General features: G+C 45.4%; 1 protein-coding gene across 1 annotated transcript in view; it reads left to right on the top strand.

Annotated features, from left to right (window-relative positions):
• Nucleotides 1-2,935: 2,935 nt before the first annotated feature.
• LOC140201872 (electrogenic sodium bicarbonate cotransporter 4-like) overlaps nucleotides 2,936-18,104 on the top strand; it is a 133,655-nt gene continuing 118,486 nt past the window's right edge. Inside the window, exon 1 of the mRNA XM_072266624.1 lies at nucleotides 2,936-3,014. Within this exon, the coding sequence (XP_072122725.1) occupies nucleotides 2,996-3,014 (19 nt within the window). The 5' untranslated portion in view covers nucleotides 2,936-2,995. The remainder of the gene's footprint in view (nucleotides 3,015-18,104) is intronic.

Raw genomic sequence — 18,104 nt, 5'->3', positions numbered from 1 at the left:
CCTTCTTTGCTCCAGCCAGATGTACAAACCCACTTTCTGCTCCACGTTGGCAAATACAATTCTGCGCAAAAGTCTTCGACACCCTATCTATATACATATGTCTAGACTTTGCACAGTACTCTATTTTTTCACAGTATGGTTGATAGCTGGAACACGATGCCAGAGGAGGTGGTGGCACTGTGCACCATTATGTGGCTAAATTTCTTGCACAGTTCCGTATATCCTCAGGTGCTGAAGGGGGAGGAAGTTAACTTTATTACTGGGGATAGGTATACTGAGATTGACCCAATCATTTCCTGCCTCTGTTACCTTATGAATATACAAATTTAAACACTAAGGAATCACATTTAATTTCTGAGCTGGTCACACAGCTTCAGGTAGACCCCGTGTTGAACACAACCTATTTCATTATCTCCTGGGTGAGGAGGAAATGGTTCTCGCTACAGGTTAGGTCCACATCCATTTTAGCAATGATAACATTCTGCGCTGACCGTATCACTCTGCGTCAGTGCCAGTGAATATTGGAATCACAGGAGTATTCCAGCAGTCTATTGTTTATCTGTAGATAGGGTTGCCCTCACTGACCAGAAAATCTAGAGAGTATGTAGTGTGGAAACAAGCCCTTCATTTCACATATAGACGATCAACCATCCATTTACACTGGGGCTTCGGGCTTCAATGTTTCTATCATTCATTCTATGGGGTTCTGGTTTTGTGGATGCCTGTGAAAAGTATGAATTTCGGGTGGTATACTGTGTACATTCTCTGATATTAAATGGACCCGAAATAAAAATATTACTCTATTCCACTAGGTTTTGCAACCCACCTACTCAGTCGTATGGAGGCATTGGGTCAGTCATCCTGAACAGTAATCCAGTCTCAATTCCATTTTATCCCACCTACATTCCTATCAACTTCCTCCCCAGTTCTACCCCTCACCTACACATCAGGGGCAATTTCACACCAACTTGCACACCTTTTGAAGGTGGGAGGAAAACGGAGCACCTGGGGGGAGTTCCACACAGTCACAGGGAGAACCCCACATAAGCAGCAGCGGAGGTCAGGACTGAACCTGAGTCTCAGGCACTGGAGGCAGAAGCTCTACCCGCTATGCCACTGTGTCGGCAATGTGCCTTCCTGATGGGTTTATAGTCTTCAGTCAGTGGCTGAAGACTGCAGCCTCGCAGAGGACTTGGATCCTGGCTCACCGCTGCATGCACTACCTCCCCATGCTCGGCAAGCGTGTCCTGTGTGGCTCCCGGCTTCAAGGTCCCAGGGGTCCCTCTAGTGCGACATTTTTTTTATCTTGCCGGCACGGCCCTGAGATCCACGACACCGAGCCACAGCTCCAGCTCTCTGCCTGATCTCAGTTACAGCCGCACGCCATTTGTGGCTTGGCTGCTTCCAAGGGGTCACCCGAGGGTCAAAACAGCTTCCAGGTCAGCTTCCGATGAGTATGTACAAAGGACGTTGGGATTGCTACGCACTCGCTGCCAGACTCTGAAAGCAGTGACAGTTGCGAGGAACTAAAGGCACATTGTTTTCAGTCGGGATTCAAGGTACAAATAACTCTCAGCCCTTGCGAATGCTAATCTGTTAACTGTTGCCACACTGTCTGCCTAGTCCTCCAGTATCTCAACACACATCTCTGCTGGAATCCTCACCAGCCGGTTACATTTGTAAAGAGAGCCAGGGCGTCCTGTGCATAATACTAATCAGTCTGTTTTGAAATATTTGTCAGCACAACTTCATTATGGAGCTCGGGAGAATACAAGGAGGCCAATCTGCCCCTCAACCCTATCCCTGCCACTCAGTTCACTTGTCCACTCCTTTTCTTGCCCAGCAAGGAAGGGTACATCGTCAGTAAAGGTTTTCCCTGTCTGTACCCAGCAGCCGTTTACAAAAATATAAAACTACACAACACCTATCCTTCCTGTGTCCCTGTCCTTCCTCCTCCCTCTCGCACTGCTGAGAACTTCAAAGGTGGTGCTGTAGGGACAGCAGGTCTTCAGGAGTCTGGAAGACAGAGGAGGGAGAGAGAGCTAGCTGGCTGGCTGACTTAGATCACATTCTCCTTCAAAACGTTTGCACACGAGGTGGAAGGGGCTTAGTCAGAGCATCTCCTTTCAGGGGAAAGGAAAAGCACCTATTGCTCCTTCCTCAAGCTGCCAAAAAGTGAGTACCCCCTCAGTTGAGTGGGTCCCTCTGAACCTTTCGTGGGTCTGTCAGGAAATGTTCAGTCCTGGATAAGCTCACAAGGGCATAAAAAGTAGGATCGGGGTCAAATATCTTGCAGATTGCTCCACCGTTCAGTAAAGCCATGGCTGATTGGATCCCTGACCTCAATTCTAGTTTACTACTCGTTCCCTGTAACCCTTGACTTCTCTGCGCCAAACACCATTCCAACTCAGCCAAGATTATCTTCAGTGACTCCAAATGCACACCGCTCAAAGTTGGAGAATTCCAAGGATTCACCTTTCTCCGGGAGAAGAACTTTTTGTTTCATCTTTATCTTAAATGGGTGATCCCTAATTCTGCAATCTTGATTCTTGATGGTTCTTGATACCACCATGAGGGGAAAGGTGCACCCTCTCACGCCCTTTCCCACGGGGAGCAAAGTCATTAGTGAATCTGGAATGATATTCGCTTGTTAAACTTTTATTCCCGGAACTTTGAAGTCAGAGGATGATCAAGGGGCCACTTCAATTAAACGACTGGCCCGTTTCCTTCCAGAGGGATCATTTTCATCAGCACACCGAAGAGCCCTTTAGTGAAGGCTCGGGAATAGTTAAAGTGAAAGCCTTCTCAGAATTGAAATGGGTAAGCTCCACTGGGTTTGGCATAATCATCAATAGGACTCAACTCAGCAAAGAGCGTGCTATTCCGTTTAATCTCCAGGGTGAGCGGCTCTGTGTAACAGGGTTTGACACACTCTTTCAGACAGCCACAAGTTACCCTGCGCACATATAGGCCTGCTGTTAATGCATGCCGCAAAATGAGTGGGAGTGAAGCAGGTAGGATTGAAACCCATGCTGTTTATTGTTGTTTTATCATGTGCTTTTTGCGACCAGTAATGGAGGGCTTGTCTTGTGGCCAGAACAGAACTGATGTAATTCATGTAGTTTCACTCAGCTGAGCTGTTAACACTTTGCTCCGCAGACTAGAGTTACATTTCTTCAGCAAAGTTACGCCTGCAACTGGGTCACCGCAGTAAAAAAGTGTGTTTGGTCGTGCCTCTTGCTTACTTGAACCTTACCTCACGGAACTTTAGTGCCGCAAATATCAAGGGAGTTCTCAGCTCTTGCAGGGAAGAGGTGTCTTTCAGCGCCAAAGGAATTATCTGGACCCGTCTCTGATTTTAGAGGGACAATCATTTTTAGAGTTTACAGTTCTCACGGCTTTAACCAGAAAGTCGTCATGTGATGCAGTGGAATGTTTCAGTGAGTCTCACGGAGCTCAATCGATGAAGACAAGGAACCGTTCTACCTGCTGCCTGCTGAAGCCAGCTGGTGGATGGGACGTGAGAGCAGGTGTCTGTGAGTAGGTCGCCAGCGTTCACCGAGCGGGACGGGGATGGGGACCTGACGCGGGCCTCCGGGCAAGGAGTAAAAGACAATTGAAAGTAATGCAAAGATTGTTCAACAGTTGCATTAGTCAATAGGTACACTTGTAAACACTAGTCAGGAAATACAGACCCCATTGTCCTACTGCCTGTGTGTTGTGCCTATGCACCTGTATATGGGTGTATGTGCATTGTGTGTGTGTGTGTGTGTGTGTGTGTGTGTGTGTGTGTGTGTGTGTTTTTCTGTGTATATGTGTAGCTGTATACATCAGTGCATCCTCATTGTATGTGCTTGAGTATGTACCTGCGTGTAGGTGTATGTTATTCTGCGTATATGTGTGGCTGCGTGTGTGTGTGTGTGTGTGTGTGTGTGTGTGTGCATACATGTAAATCTGTGACTGTGTCTATGAATAGGTGTTTATTTCAATCTGCATATGCCTATCTTTCTGTGCCTGGATGTATATGAAGTATCTCTATTTGTGTGTCTTCCTCGTCCTTGTTTTTTTCTTTCAAGGTGTTTCATTTTCTTTCTTTGTTTTGTGGCTGTCTGTGGAAAGACGTTTAAAGGGCTGTATACTGCATAGATATAGCGACGATGCATGTACTTCGAATCTTCAATTGTTTGAAGTGTGGGTGCATGCATCTGTGTTGGTGTGTGTGCATCTGTGTAAGTGTACAACCGTGTGTGTATCTGGTGTTGGTGTGTGTGTATGTGTTTAAATGTACACTGTGTGGTTGGTATGTACATATCTGTGCAAATATACGACTCTGTGTGTGCATCTGTGTATTGATGTATGTGAATGTGTGTAAATATATACTCTATGTGTGCATGTCCGTGTTCGTGTTGTGTATCTGTGTAAGTGTGTATTGTGTGAGTGCATTAGTATGTCTGTATTTGTGTAAACATATGACTGTGTCTGAGCATCTGTGTGTTGGTGTCTGTGTGCTACTATGTAAATGTATATTACATGTGCATCTGTGATTTGTTGTGGGTCTGCCTGTAAATGTGTGACTGTGTGTGAGCAACTGTGTGTTGGTGTCTGTGTACCTGTGTATATTTGTACCATGTGTGCATCCATGTGTTGGTGTCTATGGATCTGTGTAAACGTGAGCTGTGTGTCCATCTGTGCACTGGTGTGTGTCTATCTGTGAAAATGTATATTGTGTATGTGCATCAGTGTGTTGGTGTGTGAATATCTCTGTGTTTGACCGTGTGTTGGTGTGTACCTATCTGCATAAATGTATGACTGCTTGGGCACGCTGGTGTGTTTGTGTGTGTGTGTGTCTCTGTGTAAATATATACTGTGTGTGCACCTGTGTTTTAGTGTGTGTGAATCTGTGTAGATGTATAGTGTGTGTGTGCATCTGTGTGATGCTGCCTGGCCTGCTGCGTTCCACCAACATTTTGCGTGTGTTGCTTGAATTTCCAGCATCTGCATATTTCCTCGTGTTTGTGTGTTGGTGCATGTGTCATTCTGTGTAAATGTGTACGAGTCCATCTGTGTTTTGGTGTGTGTGTATATCTGTGTAAACGTACAACTGGGTGTGCATCCATGTGGGACTGTGCGTCCTTGAGTAAATATATACTGTACGTATGTATTGTCTGTTAATGTGTGTGTATCTGTGTAAATGCACAACTATGTCTGAGCATCTGTGTGTTGGTGTGTGTGTACCTGTGTAAATGTTCAACGTGTAAGTGCATCTGTGTAAATGTATCCAGTGAGTGCATTGGTGCTTTGGTGTGTGCATATTTGTGTAAATATATACACTGTGTTCATCTTTGTGTTGGTGAGGGTGTATCTGTGCAAATGTATACTGTATGCTGGTGTGTGTGTGTACCTGTGTAAATATATGACTGTGTGTATGCACAAGCATCCTGTCAGTGCTTTGGTGCATTGGTGTGTGTGCATGTGCTTCTGTGTGTTGGTGTGTGCGTATCAGTGTAAATGTACAGAAGTGTGTGTGCATCTGTGTGTGGGTGTATCTGTGTAAATGTACAACTGCGTGTGCATCCCCGTATTGCTGTGTCTGTATCTGTGTGAGTGTGCACTGTGTTTGCATCTGTGTGTTGGTGTGTATGCATCTGTGTAAAGGTATACAGTTAGTGCATTGGTGTGTGTGTATCTGTGTAAATGTATGCACTCTGTGTTCATCTGATATGTTGGTCAGTGTGTATCTGTGCAAGTGTATACTGTGCGTACATCTGTGTGTTGGTATGTGTGTATCTGTCTAAATCTACGATTGCGTGTGCACATTGTGCGGGAATCTGCGGAAATGTATGCTGTGTGTGCATCTGTATTGGTGTGTTTGTGTGTGTATCAGAATAAATGTAGAACTGTGTGTGCATCTGTGTGTTGGTCTATGGGTATCTGTAAATTTATACTGTGTGTGTGCATCTTGTGTTGGTGTGCCTGTACCTGTGAAAATCTACGACTACGTGTGAGCATCTGTGTGTTGGTATGGGTACATCTGAGTAAATGTATACTGTGTTTGTGAATCTGTGCACAGGTGTATGTGGATCTGTGTAAATGTACGACCATGTGAGCATCTGAGTGCTGGTGTGTGCATATCTGTACATACAGTATACAGATTTATACCGTGTGTGCATATCCATGCGTTGGTGTGTGTTTATCTCTGTAACTGTATACTGTGTGTGAATCTATGCAATGGGTTGTGTGACACTGTAAATGCATCTGTGTGTTGGTGTGTGTCTTTCTGTGTAAAAGTATACAGGTACTGTGTGTGTATCTGTGCATTGGTGTGTCTGTATCTGTGTAAATGTATGACTGTGTGTGTATCTGTGTCTTCATGTGTGTGTGTATTTGAATAATTGTACAACTGTGTGTGTGCATTGGTGCATGGGTGTGGGTGTCTGTGTAAAGGAATACTGTGTGTGTATGAGTGCAGCTGTACAAGTGTGTGTGAATCTTTTTAAGTGTGTAACATTTGAGTGCATCTGTGTTTTGGTGTGTGAATCAGTGTAAAAGTATATAGTGTGTGCATCTGTGTCTAACTGTGTGTGTATTTGCAAAAATGTAAGACTGTGTGTTGGTGTGTGTATCTGTGCAAATGTATACTGTGTGGGCATCTGTGTGTGTCTCTGTGCAAATGTGTGTCTGTGTGTGACACTGCATCGGTGTGTGTATATCTGTGTAAATGTACACTGTGTGTTGGTGTGAGTGTATCTGTGAAAAAGTATGACTGGTGTGTGTTCTGGTGCATTGGTGTACGTGTCTGTGTAAATGTATACTGTGTGAAACTGTGTATTAGTGTGTGTGAATCTGTGTAAATGTATGCCATGTTTTGGTGTATGTGTGTATCAGTGCAACAGTACAAATGGTGTGTTGGTGTGTGTGTATCCGTGTAAATATATATTGTCTGTGTGCATCTGTGTGTTGGTGTGTGCATTTGTGTAAATGTATCCTGTGAGTGCATTGCTCTGTTTGTGTGTGTGTGTGTGTGTGTGTGTATCTGTGTAAATGTATAGTGTATCTGCATCTGTGTGTTAGTAAGTGTGTATCTGAGTAAATGCATCTGCATGTGCATCTGTGCTTTGGTGTGTGTGTGAATCTGTGTAAGTGTATACTGTGTGTGTGTGTCTGTGTATTGGTGTGTATGCATTGTGTAAATGCATACTGTGCACTGGTGCATCTGTGCATTGGTGTCTGTGTACCTGTGTAAATGTACAACTGTGTAGATGCATATGTGCATTGGTGTGTATGAATTCATCGAAATGTATACACTGTGTGTGCATTTATTCATTGGAGTGTGTGAATCTGTGTTGATATATACAGTGTGAGTGCATCTGTGCATTGGTGTGTGTGTAGCAGTGCAAAAGTATGACAGTGTGTGTGCATCTGTGGGTTGGTTTGTGTGTGTCTGAGTAAATATATATTGAATGTGTGCATCTGTATGTTGGTATGTGTTTATCTGTGCAAATGTATACTGTGTGAGCATTTGTGAGTTGCTGTATTTGTGTAAATGTGCAACTGTATGTGTGCATCTGTGTAAATGTATCCTGTGAGTGCATCAGTCCATTGGTTTGCGAGTAACTGTGTAAGTGTATACTGTGTCTGTATTGGTGTAATGGTGTTTATGAATCTGTGTAAATGTGTAACATTTGTGTGCATCTGTGTTTTGGTGTGTTTACCTGTGTAAATATATACTGTGTGTGTGTACTTGTACATTGGTGTGTGTATCTGTGTAAATGTACAACCGTGTACGTGCATATGTATGTTGGTGTGAGTAGCTGTGCAAATGTACAAATGTGTGTGCCCATCTGTGTGTTGGTGTGTGTTTATCTGTGTAAGTGTATACTGTCCGCATGCATCTGTGTGTTGGTCTGTAAGCATCTGTGTAAATGTGTACCTGTGTTTTGACTGTGTGTATCTGTGGAAATGTATACTGTGTGTGCATCTGTGTTCTGCTATGTATGTATTTGTGTAAATATACAAATTTGTGTGTGTACCTTGTGTTGGTTTGTGGGTGTATCTCATTGTAAGTGTACGAATATGTGTGTGCATCTGTGTGTTGGTGTGTGTATTTGTGTAAATTTGCGACTGTGTGTGCATCTGTCTGTTGGTGTATGTGTATCTGTGTAAATGTACGACTGTGCACAGGTGTGTGTGTCTCTGTGTAAATGTATACAGTGTGTGCACATGTGTGTTGGTGTGCATATCTGTGTAAATCTACGGCTGTGCGTGTGCATTTGTGTATTGGTGTATGTGTATCTGTCTAAATGTCCAACTGTGTATGTGCATCTATGTACATGTACCACTGTGTGTGTGTGTGTGTGTGTGTGTGTACGCGCGCGCGCATCTGTGTGTTGGTGTGTGTTTACCTGTGTAAATGTATACGCTGTGTGCACCTGTGTGTTGGTGTGTTTCTGTATCTGCGTTAGTGCATACTTACTGTGTGTTGTTATGCTTCTCTCTTTATGTGTGAGCACATATTTGTGAGAGGATCTCACGAGTTCATATGTAAAAATTCCCAGTGTTGAGTCCTGTGTAGGAAAACCTGGGCCAGCCTGTCAGTGCAGAAGTGAATCCAAGGGCAGGTCACCAAGAGAAGGGAAATGAGATCAGGAGGGCAGAATTCTGAAGAGAATTGATAGGTTCTCAGAAACAAAGCAAACCTGTGTGTTCCTTTGAAGGGTAAACAGTTAATCTGCCTGCTCCTTGCAGATGCTTGAGCTGGAGCGTATTGATGGGGCCAGCGTGCCTCTGATCCATAAGCCAATGTGTGGAGGCACTGTACATGTGAAAGTGCTCTCCACGCTGAGGGGCATTTCCAGTGGTCTGCTGCATTCGTTTCCAATCACCTCATCATAGGAAGGATGTGGAAGCTTTAGAGAGAGAGAGAGCAGAGGAGATTTACAAGTATGCCGCCTGAATTATGAGGAGAGATTGAGCGAGATAAGGTTTTTCTCTTTGTGGTGAAGGAGGATAAGGGGAGACTTGACAGAGATATATCAGATGTTGAGGCATAGATAGAGTGGACAGCATCACCACTTACACTGCTACTAGAAGGGAACATGTTTTTAAAGTGATTGGAGGAAAGTATAGAGGGGGATGACATAAACAGGATTTTTATACAGAGTGCTGGATGCATGGGGCGTGCTGCCAGGGGTGGTGATAGAGGCAGATACGTTAGGGACATTAAAAAGACTCTAAGACTGGCACATGGATGAAAGAAAAATGGAGGGTTATGTGGGAGGGAAGGGTGAGGTTGATGTTGGATTAGGTTGAAAGGTCAGCAGAACAAGCTACTGTTTGTTTAGGGTGGAGGGATGGAGATACGTCTCTAGCAAAGGAGGTGTAAGGTGTTCCTTCCCTCCGCTAGCCTGCAGGTCACCCTTGGGCAAGGTGTAGCACCTGCTTAGCCCCCCTCCCCCCCCCCACTGATCAGAGTCAGGTGAAGCCATGGGAGCAGGTGGTGGATGGTCGTACGAGCAGCCGGTGCATATTACAAGTCCTGGTTATGCGACCACTGACACCAGGCAGACAATCTCTGAAGAGTGTTGATAATGGTTCTGGTCACCCATCTTGCAAAGACACTGCCCAGAAGGTGGAAACGGCAAACCACTTCGGCAGAAAAATTTGCCAAGAACAATCATAATCATGGAAAGACCTTGATCGTCCACATCATACAACACGGCACATTACGAATGAACTGTCTGATTTGTTATTGGCTCATATTCACAGAGAGATTCATCATGGAAACAGGCCCTTCTGCCCACTGAGTACATACTAACCATCAACTGTCCATTTGCACTAGTCCTATATATTTCCCTTTGTGTTAATTCGCCCCACATTCCCATCAACACCACTAGATCCCACAACTCTCCTACACACTAGGGACAACCTGCAGTGGGCAATCAATTAATCAACCAGCACGCCTTTGAGATGCGAGATGAAACATGGGAAGTGTTACTTACAGATGGTGCAGCCAGTATAGGTGCAAGGTCCAATCCTGACATCGGGCGCTTTCCGTGTGGAGTTTTCAAGTCCAACTTGCAACTGCATGGGTCTCCTCTTCGGCATCCCAGACGCGAGCAGGTTAGGAGGTTAGTTGTGTGTTGAGGATTGTCCCTTAATGTAAGTGAGTGGGGGGGGGGGGAATTATTGAGAATGCAGGGAGAATTTTATAAAATTGATTAGTGTAGGGCTAATGTAAAAGGGTAGTTGATAGGACTAGATTCAGTGGACACGGAGAGGGTGGTTCCTATGGTGGGAGAGTCTTAAACCAAAGGGCACAGCCTCAGAATAGAAGGATATCAATTTAGAATAGAGATGAGGAGAAATTTCCTGAGCCAGACGTTGGTGAATCTGTGGAAATCATTGCCATGGATGGCTGTGGATGCTAGGTCATTGGGTATATTTAAAGCAGAAGTTGCCAAGTTCTTGAAGGGCACCAAAAGTTACAGGGAGAAGACAGGAGAATGGGGTTGAGAAGAATAAATTAATCAGCAATGATAGAATGGCAGAGCAGACATGATGGCCAAATGGCTTAATTCTGCTCTTATGTCTCTTGGAGTTATGGCTGGTGTGGGCTGAAGGGCCTTTTTGCCTGGTGTATGCTCTAAGAGTCTTAAGAATCTGGCAGTGGAGAGTGCCCATATCCAGTCTGGAGCCAGTTCCAACAGATGACAGGATGGAGTGAAAGGAGGGGATGGCAGGATGAAGGATCAAATTGGAGATGCAAAAGGTTGCAGATGCCGGAATCTGGAGCAACACACAATCTGAGTCAAGGAGAGTCTGTGAGAGGAAAGGAAATGGTGACATTTTAGGTTGAAGAGAGCGGAAAGGCAAGATGGCCGACACAGCCAGAGGAGAGGTGTGGCAAGTAAGGACTCTGCGGTGATTGGTGGATTGGAGAGGGGTGTAAAGTGATGGGCATGCGGTGCCATGTAGGGGGGTGGAGTTAGGAGATGATGGCAGGGGAATGATAGATGGAGGCAGACAAGAGGGGAAAGAAGGAAAAACAACAAATGGACACAAGATCCTGGAAATCCAGAGTAACACACAAAAATTTGCAGGAATTCAGTATGTCAGGCAAGATCTACGGAGAGGAATAAACAGTCGATGTTTCGGGCTGAGACCTTTCATCAAGACAATAGACCCACTCGACAACAGATGCAACAAGGTGGGGAGGGGAGAGTGCAAAAATGGAAGACAGCTGCCGGAGGGAGATGAGCAGGAACACCAGTCTGATAAGTAAAGGAGGTGAGAATAGGAACCATTTGAGGTGATCGAGGGTGGCAGGTGGAGATACATCTCTACCCAAAAGGGGTGTAAGGCATTTCTTCCCTCTGCTAGCCTGCAGGTCACCCAAGGTGTAGCACCTGCTTAGCCGCCCACTTGATACCATGGGAGCAGGTGGTGGATGGTCGTATGAGCAGCTGGCGAATATCATGTCCTGGTTATGTGACCACTGATACCAGGCAGACAGTCTCTGAAGAGTATTGACAATGGCTGGGGTCACCCGTCTTGTATAGACACTGCTCAGAAGAGGCAATGGTAAACCACTTCTGTCGAAAAATTTGCCAAGAACAAACATGGCCATGAGACCATGATCGGCCACATCATATGACATGGCACATAATGAATGAAGAGGAGAAAGGAGAGGTGAATGACAGTTGGAAGCAGATAGAAGATGGTGGATGGGAGGCAGAAAATCTGTGTTTGAAGGATGGAGGAGAGGAAGATACTAAGATTGTTGTGGGGGGCGCTGTGAGGGAGGGTTGGAAGGGGAACAAAAATAGGAGGGAGGATGATCAAGTAGGGGGAGGAGGGAAGAAATGGGTGTCAGGGGAAAGGGGGTGCTGTTATCTAAAACTGGAAAGCTCAATATTCATTGGGTTGTAGGTGGAATATAAGGTGTTGTTCCTATAGTTTGCATTGGATTTTATCCTGGCAGCAGAGAGGGTCAAGGATACGCAGGTCAGTGTGGGAGTTCAAAGTTCAAAGTAAATTTATCATCAAAGCGCATCGATGTTACCTTGAGATTCATTTTCTTGCGGGCATTTGCATGAAAATAAAGAAATACAATAGAATTCATGAAAAACTATAAATAGCAAATGACAAATTGGGAACCAACCCACTCGTTGCCTTGAAGTCCTCTCCCATCACTCCCCATATCCTCTCTCTGCTGGCCACCTCTCCTTTCTGATGCAGGGCTTTGTCCCGACATGTCAACCACTTCTCTCCTCCCACTGATGCTGCTGGAAACACAGTGTTCTGGATAGACCGTGCATCACTGAGTGATCAAGTTGTTTGTTTAGAATGTCAGTCACTCTCAAAGTCGAAAATAAATTTATTATCAAAGTACATACGTACACACAGAGGCTAATTTACACCTGCTCAAATCAACTATCTAATCAGCCAATCATGTGGCAGCAACTCAACGCAGTAAAGCATGCAGATGTGGTCAAGAGGTTCAGTTGTTGTTCAAACATCAGGATGGGGAGGTAATAAGATCTAAGGGACTTTGAGTGTGGAATGATTGTTGGTGCCAGATAGGGTGGATTGAGTATCTCAGCAACGGCTGATCTGGGATTTTAATGCACAGCAGTCTCTTGATTTTACAGAGGATGATGCAAAATTCAAAACATATCAAGTGGGTGGCAGCTCTGTGAGGAAAAAAAAACACCTTGTTAATGAGAGAGGTCAGAGGAGAATGACCAGACCGGGTCAAGTTGACAGGAAAGTGACAGTAACTCAAATAACCACGTGTTACAGCAGTGGTGTGCAAGAGCATCCCTGAATGCACAACATGTTGAACCCTGAAGTAGATGGGCAGAAGACCACGGTCATACACTCTGTAACCTCTTTATTAGGTGCAGGAAGACCCTAATAAACTGGCCACTAAGTGTTTACGTCACCATAGACCACCTTGTGATTCATTGTCACTCTTCATGCAGCCTGACCCTACCGTGCAGTCCCAGCATATTAAGTAGAGTTAAACATTTCATAATTAATTTGCAAAAGAGTGAAGCAATTGGACCTTGGGCTTGCCCTCTGTCACCACTTTCAGAGAGCATTCTCCAAGACAGTGGAGTTGTAGGATTGGTTAGTAATCAGAGGAAGTGAAATTCCTGCCCAGAAGAATTAGTTACAATTGCTTCATAGTCAGAATGTTGCACTTGTAGCTTAGAAGATCCAGCAGACTTAGAAGTGATAGGTAAACAGTGGGAAAGAGGGCATAGCAAGACTTCATTCCCGGGAGTACGATGGAGCTTTAATTTGATTCAGGCCTGCACTATGGAGGGATCATTAATAGAAGTAAAAGCCTGTTTAATGGGATTAACCTTTCCAGGCTGAAGTAGAGCACATGCCGGTAAACACAAAGGAAACAGGAGTAAAGCCCCTAGCCGAGAGTTTGGTGTAGTCCATCGAAACAGCAGGACTGCAGACTGGATCACCTGCAGATTGCTGGGACCGTAGAGACGAATGCCAAAACCCAGCTGTGGACTCTTGAAGTCAGTGCCAGAGATGCTAAAAACCACAATAGACAGCTGTAGCATTGGCGGTAAAGTACTTTTTTTCCAGTTTTGTTCGAAAATGGAAATCACTTCAAGGTGGACAAGATTCTCTAAGCACAACACACACAAAACGCTGGAGGAACTCAGCAGGTCAGGCAGCAGCTAGGCAGGGGCATAAACAGTCTAAGACCCTTCAGCAGGACTGGAAATGACAGGGGAAAGAAGCCAGAATAAGAAGGTAGAGTGGAGGGGAAGGAGTACAAGCTGGAAAATGTTAGGTGAGGGAGAAGGTCAGAGGGTGGGGGAGGCAGGTTGAAGTCAGAAGCTGGGAGGTGCTGGGCGGAAAAGGTAAATCACAGAAGAAGAAGGAATCTGAAAGGAGAGGAGAGTGGACCATGGAGGAGAGGGAAGAGGAGGGGCACCAGAGGGAAGGGACAGGCTGGTGAGGAGAAGTGAAGGTGAAAGCCACAATGGAGAACGGAAAAAGAGAAAAATACCAGAAGTTAGAGAAATCGATGTTCATGCCACGTGTGTGTTAGAACTCCAGTCTATTCTGAGATTGGCCTGCATGGGCAGACATAGCCCCGAAGGGTTTTTCAGAACTGGTTGGACTCTCTTGTTATTGATCACTGACTGCACATGCTCCCAATTAATGTCGGTGTATTTAAACCCTGCTTCCCGTACCTTACTCTGCTGTTTTACGGTGTGATCATGTAAGTAACAAGAGATAGTTGGCTGTCTTCCCTCTGTGTTTTTTATGTCCGCTTACTGCCTGCCATTTCCGGATCCCATTTGTGCACTAAGATCTTGGATTACTGAATTTGTGTTTGGAATACTGCACTTTTGAGTTGACTGGTTGCCTGATCTTGGCTAAAAGAAAGCAAACCTTACTTTGGAATCTGCACATCAACTCCTGTCTGCAATTGGGCTCACTCACACTCCTCAGTGGTAGAGTGCTGCACTTTCAACCCAGCGACCTGAGTTTGATTCCCGATTTGCTGGTCGAAAGCTGTTTCTTCTGTGTCGACCATTGATCAGCCTGTTTAAAAAATATGCAGCTGCCCTTTCCCATTGGTTGCTTCGTGTGCCACATCACCAGTGTCCAGTTTCAAGCACCTTGGGTATAAGAATAGCACATGCAGGAGGCTTGGTCTCTTTCCTTTAGGCCCAAGGTCCAGTCATACTGACATTGCAACCAGTGCCGAAGAACCATTGGGAAAGTACGCTCCAGATTTAGGAGGCCCTCCCACACTCTTAGCTAAGTATCTGTTTGTTGAAAGTTTAGTTTTGTAGTTTGTGTAACTTGATGGGGGGGTGGGTGGCTTAAATGTTTGGTCAAATCTTTTACAGTTTGTAAATAAGTGATTAATATGCTTATTTATAATCAGTGTCTCTGTCTCATAGAAACATAGAAAATAGGTGCAGGAGTAGGCCATTCGGCCCTTCGAGCCTGCACTGCCATTCAGTATGATCATGGCTGATCATCCAACTCAGAACCCTGTACCAGCCTTCCCTCCATACCCCCTGATCCCTCTAGCCACAAGGGCCAAATCTAAATCCCTCTTAAATATAGCCAATGAACTGGCCTCAACTGTTTCCTGTGGCAGAGAATTCCACAGATTCACCACTCCCTGTGTGAAGAAGAATTCCACAGATTCACCACTCTCTGTGTGAAGGACACAGAACCCGTGAACCTGCTTCCATAGTACACAAGCTCAACTATGTGCCTGCTGGCTTTTGCAGAGTCCGTTCCAAGGGTTTGGTACAGGAGTAAACAGCAATGGAAGCTTGGAGATTAAAGCTCGCCCAAACTGTTCAGCAATAATTTGCTCTGATCCTTGACAGAGTTGCAAGGACTGGTGACTAAAAGATTAGTCAAAGATATTGAAAATCCAAAGCAACGGACTGAGCAGACTCGGACTTCATTAGAGTCCTGATGAAGGGTTTCGGCCTGAAACTTCGACTGTTTACTCTTTTCCATAGATGCTGCCTGACCTGCTGAGTTCCTCCAGCGTTTTGTGATTAAATTGTAGCTGTGAAAACTTTCCCAGAAACAGTGGAAGACAGTGGGTGACAGAGATTGCAAAGATACAGAAGGAGGGGTTTAAAGCAAGTTTCAGAATTTTAAAACTGGGAAACATTTTAACAGGAATGTTATATTAACAAAGACAGATCAGTGAACAGGACTTGTTTAAGCAGAGCCAACTGTTCTGGGTCTCCTGAGGTTTATTGGGAGTGTTAGAGCAGAGGAATCAAAGACAAAGGTGGGGACTTTTGTGATGGTTTAGAATCAGGCTGAGTAATGACACTAAACAGTCTAAAACCCATTCCAGGATTTGGCAGATTATAACTCACAAAGGTGGCAAGTAGTTCCATTTCAAGCAAGAGAGGGGAAATGGAGTAGGGGGTCCGAGAAGATTTTCTGAGGCGGTTTGAAGATGATGGCTTCTCTTCTCCAAGTCTGGTAGGAGGAAGTTTCTGTTGTTCCAGAGTTTGAAGTCGGACAAACAACCAGGTATTTTGGAGGTGTAGTAGGGTCTGGGAAAGCTGGTTGGGAAGCAGAGGTGAGCATCATGAGAATACTCGTGGACACTAGCTGAAGCGTGTGGAAAATCCTCCTCAGGATCAGTGGGAGGTGGGAAAATGGGGTGGGGGGAAGGGGTGAACCAGGGTCACAGGTGTGGCTTTGGAAGTGATGGCTCTGATGACCATTCTCCCTCTAAGTTAACATGAAACTCAGAAGTAAGTTCTGAGTGGGCGGGGGGTGGAACTTGCTCCCATTATTTATTTTATTTATTTTTATTTGGTTAAAGATACATACAAACATAGAAAATAGGTGCAGGAGTAGGCCATTCAGCCCTTTGAGCCTGCACCGCCATTCAGTATGATCATGGCTGATCATCCAACCCAGAACCCTGTACCTGCCTTCTCTCCATACCCCCTGATCCCTTTAGCCACAACTTAGTACAGCTTCTTCCAGCCCAACGAACCCACACCACCCAGCAACCCACAAAATTAACCTACTAACCCATATGCCTTTGGACTGTGTGAGGGAACCAGACCCCAGCAACCCATACAATTAACCTACTAACCCGTAAGTCTTTGGACTGTGTGAGGGAACCAGACCCCAGCAACCCACACAATTAACCTACTAACCCGTAAGTCTTTGGACTGTGTGAGGGAACCAGACCCCAGCAACCCACACAATTAACCTATTAATCTGTACGTCTTTGTACTGTGTGAGAGGACCAGAGCACCCAGAGGAGACCTGAGCTGCTTACAAGCATATTGGACAAACTCCTTACACGTGGCTCTGGAATTGAACTCTGAACTCAGAATGCCCTGAGGTTGTAATCGTGTGCTCTAACAGCTACCCTACCTTGCCACCTGGAAGTGGTATTGGGGCAGTATTGGGGTAGCATTGATGGCAACGTAAGCTACATTTAAATATGGGTGGTGCTAGACAAACATGAGTGTTGCACTGATACCTGGATTGGAGGCCGTTAACAGAGGTGTGGGATTGGATGGGCTGTGTTTGTTTTCCTTGGAGTGAAGGAGGCCGGGGGGATGGCCTGACGGATGGATGTAATTTGTAAGAAGCATAGCTGTAATTGTTGGCGCGTGGCCAAGTGGTTAAGGTGTTCGTGTAGTGATCTGAAGATCGTTAGTTCAAGTCTTGGCTGAGGCAGCGTGTTGTGTCCTTGAGCAAGGCACTTAACCACACATTGCTCTGCGACGACACCGGTGCCAAGCTGTATGGGTCCTAGTGCCTTTCCCTTGGACAACATCGGTGTCGTGGAGAGGGGAGACTTGCAGCATGGGCAACTGCCGGTCTTCCATACAACCTTGCCCAGGCCTGCGCCCTGGAAACCTTCCAAGGTGCAAATCCATGGTCTCACGAGACTAAAGGATGCCTATACATATAGCTGCAATGGATAGCCAGAATCTATTTCTCATGGAGGGCAGGACTCCATTAGGAGTCCTGAAGAAGTCAGAGGATTAAAGCGATAGAGGGGCCAGAAGTTAAAAATTACATTTACTGACAGGATCTTAAGCGGGTCTTAGAAAATACCAAGGCTCCATATCAAGCCTTTAAATCAGGTGTTCCCAACCATTAAGCAAGGGATCTGTTGGCCCCAGGTTAGGAACCCCTGCTCTGAGTGAATCTCAACTGATAGAAAATAAAGGTGTATATAAGATGATGACAGGTATAGCTAAGCTGGTTGGTCACAGTTTTTCTCCCAGCATTTGGGATTGTGGAACTGGAGGCCAGAAGTTTAAGGTCAGAGGGGAAAGATCTGCAGGGGAGCTGAGAGGCAGGTTCTCACAAGGAGGGAGTGGTGTGTATGTGGAATGAGCTGCCAGAAGCAGTGGTAGAAGCAGATACAATGACAATGTTTGTATTTGGACAGGGACATGGATTGAAAAGGGTGTGATGGGTATGGATCAAATGCAGAAAGGCGGGACTAGTCCGGGTAGGTGACTTATGGTGAGCAATGTATTAACTGTTGGCCTCCATTAGCTGGGGCATTGAGTTCAAGAGCCACAGGGTAATGGAAG

Source organism: Mobula birostris, chromosome 8, assembly GCF_030028105.1.
Source record: "Mobula birostris isolate sMobBir1 chromosome 8, sMobBir1.hap1, whole genome shotgun sequence".
In the NCBI taxonomy this organism is placed as follows: Eukaryota; Metazoa; Chordata; class Chondrichthyes; order Myliobatiformes; family Myliobatidae; genus Mobula; species Mobula birostris.
This window is presented reverse-complemented; position numbering and strand designations above follow the sequence as displayed.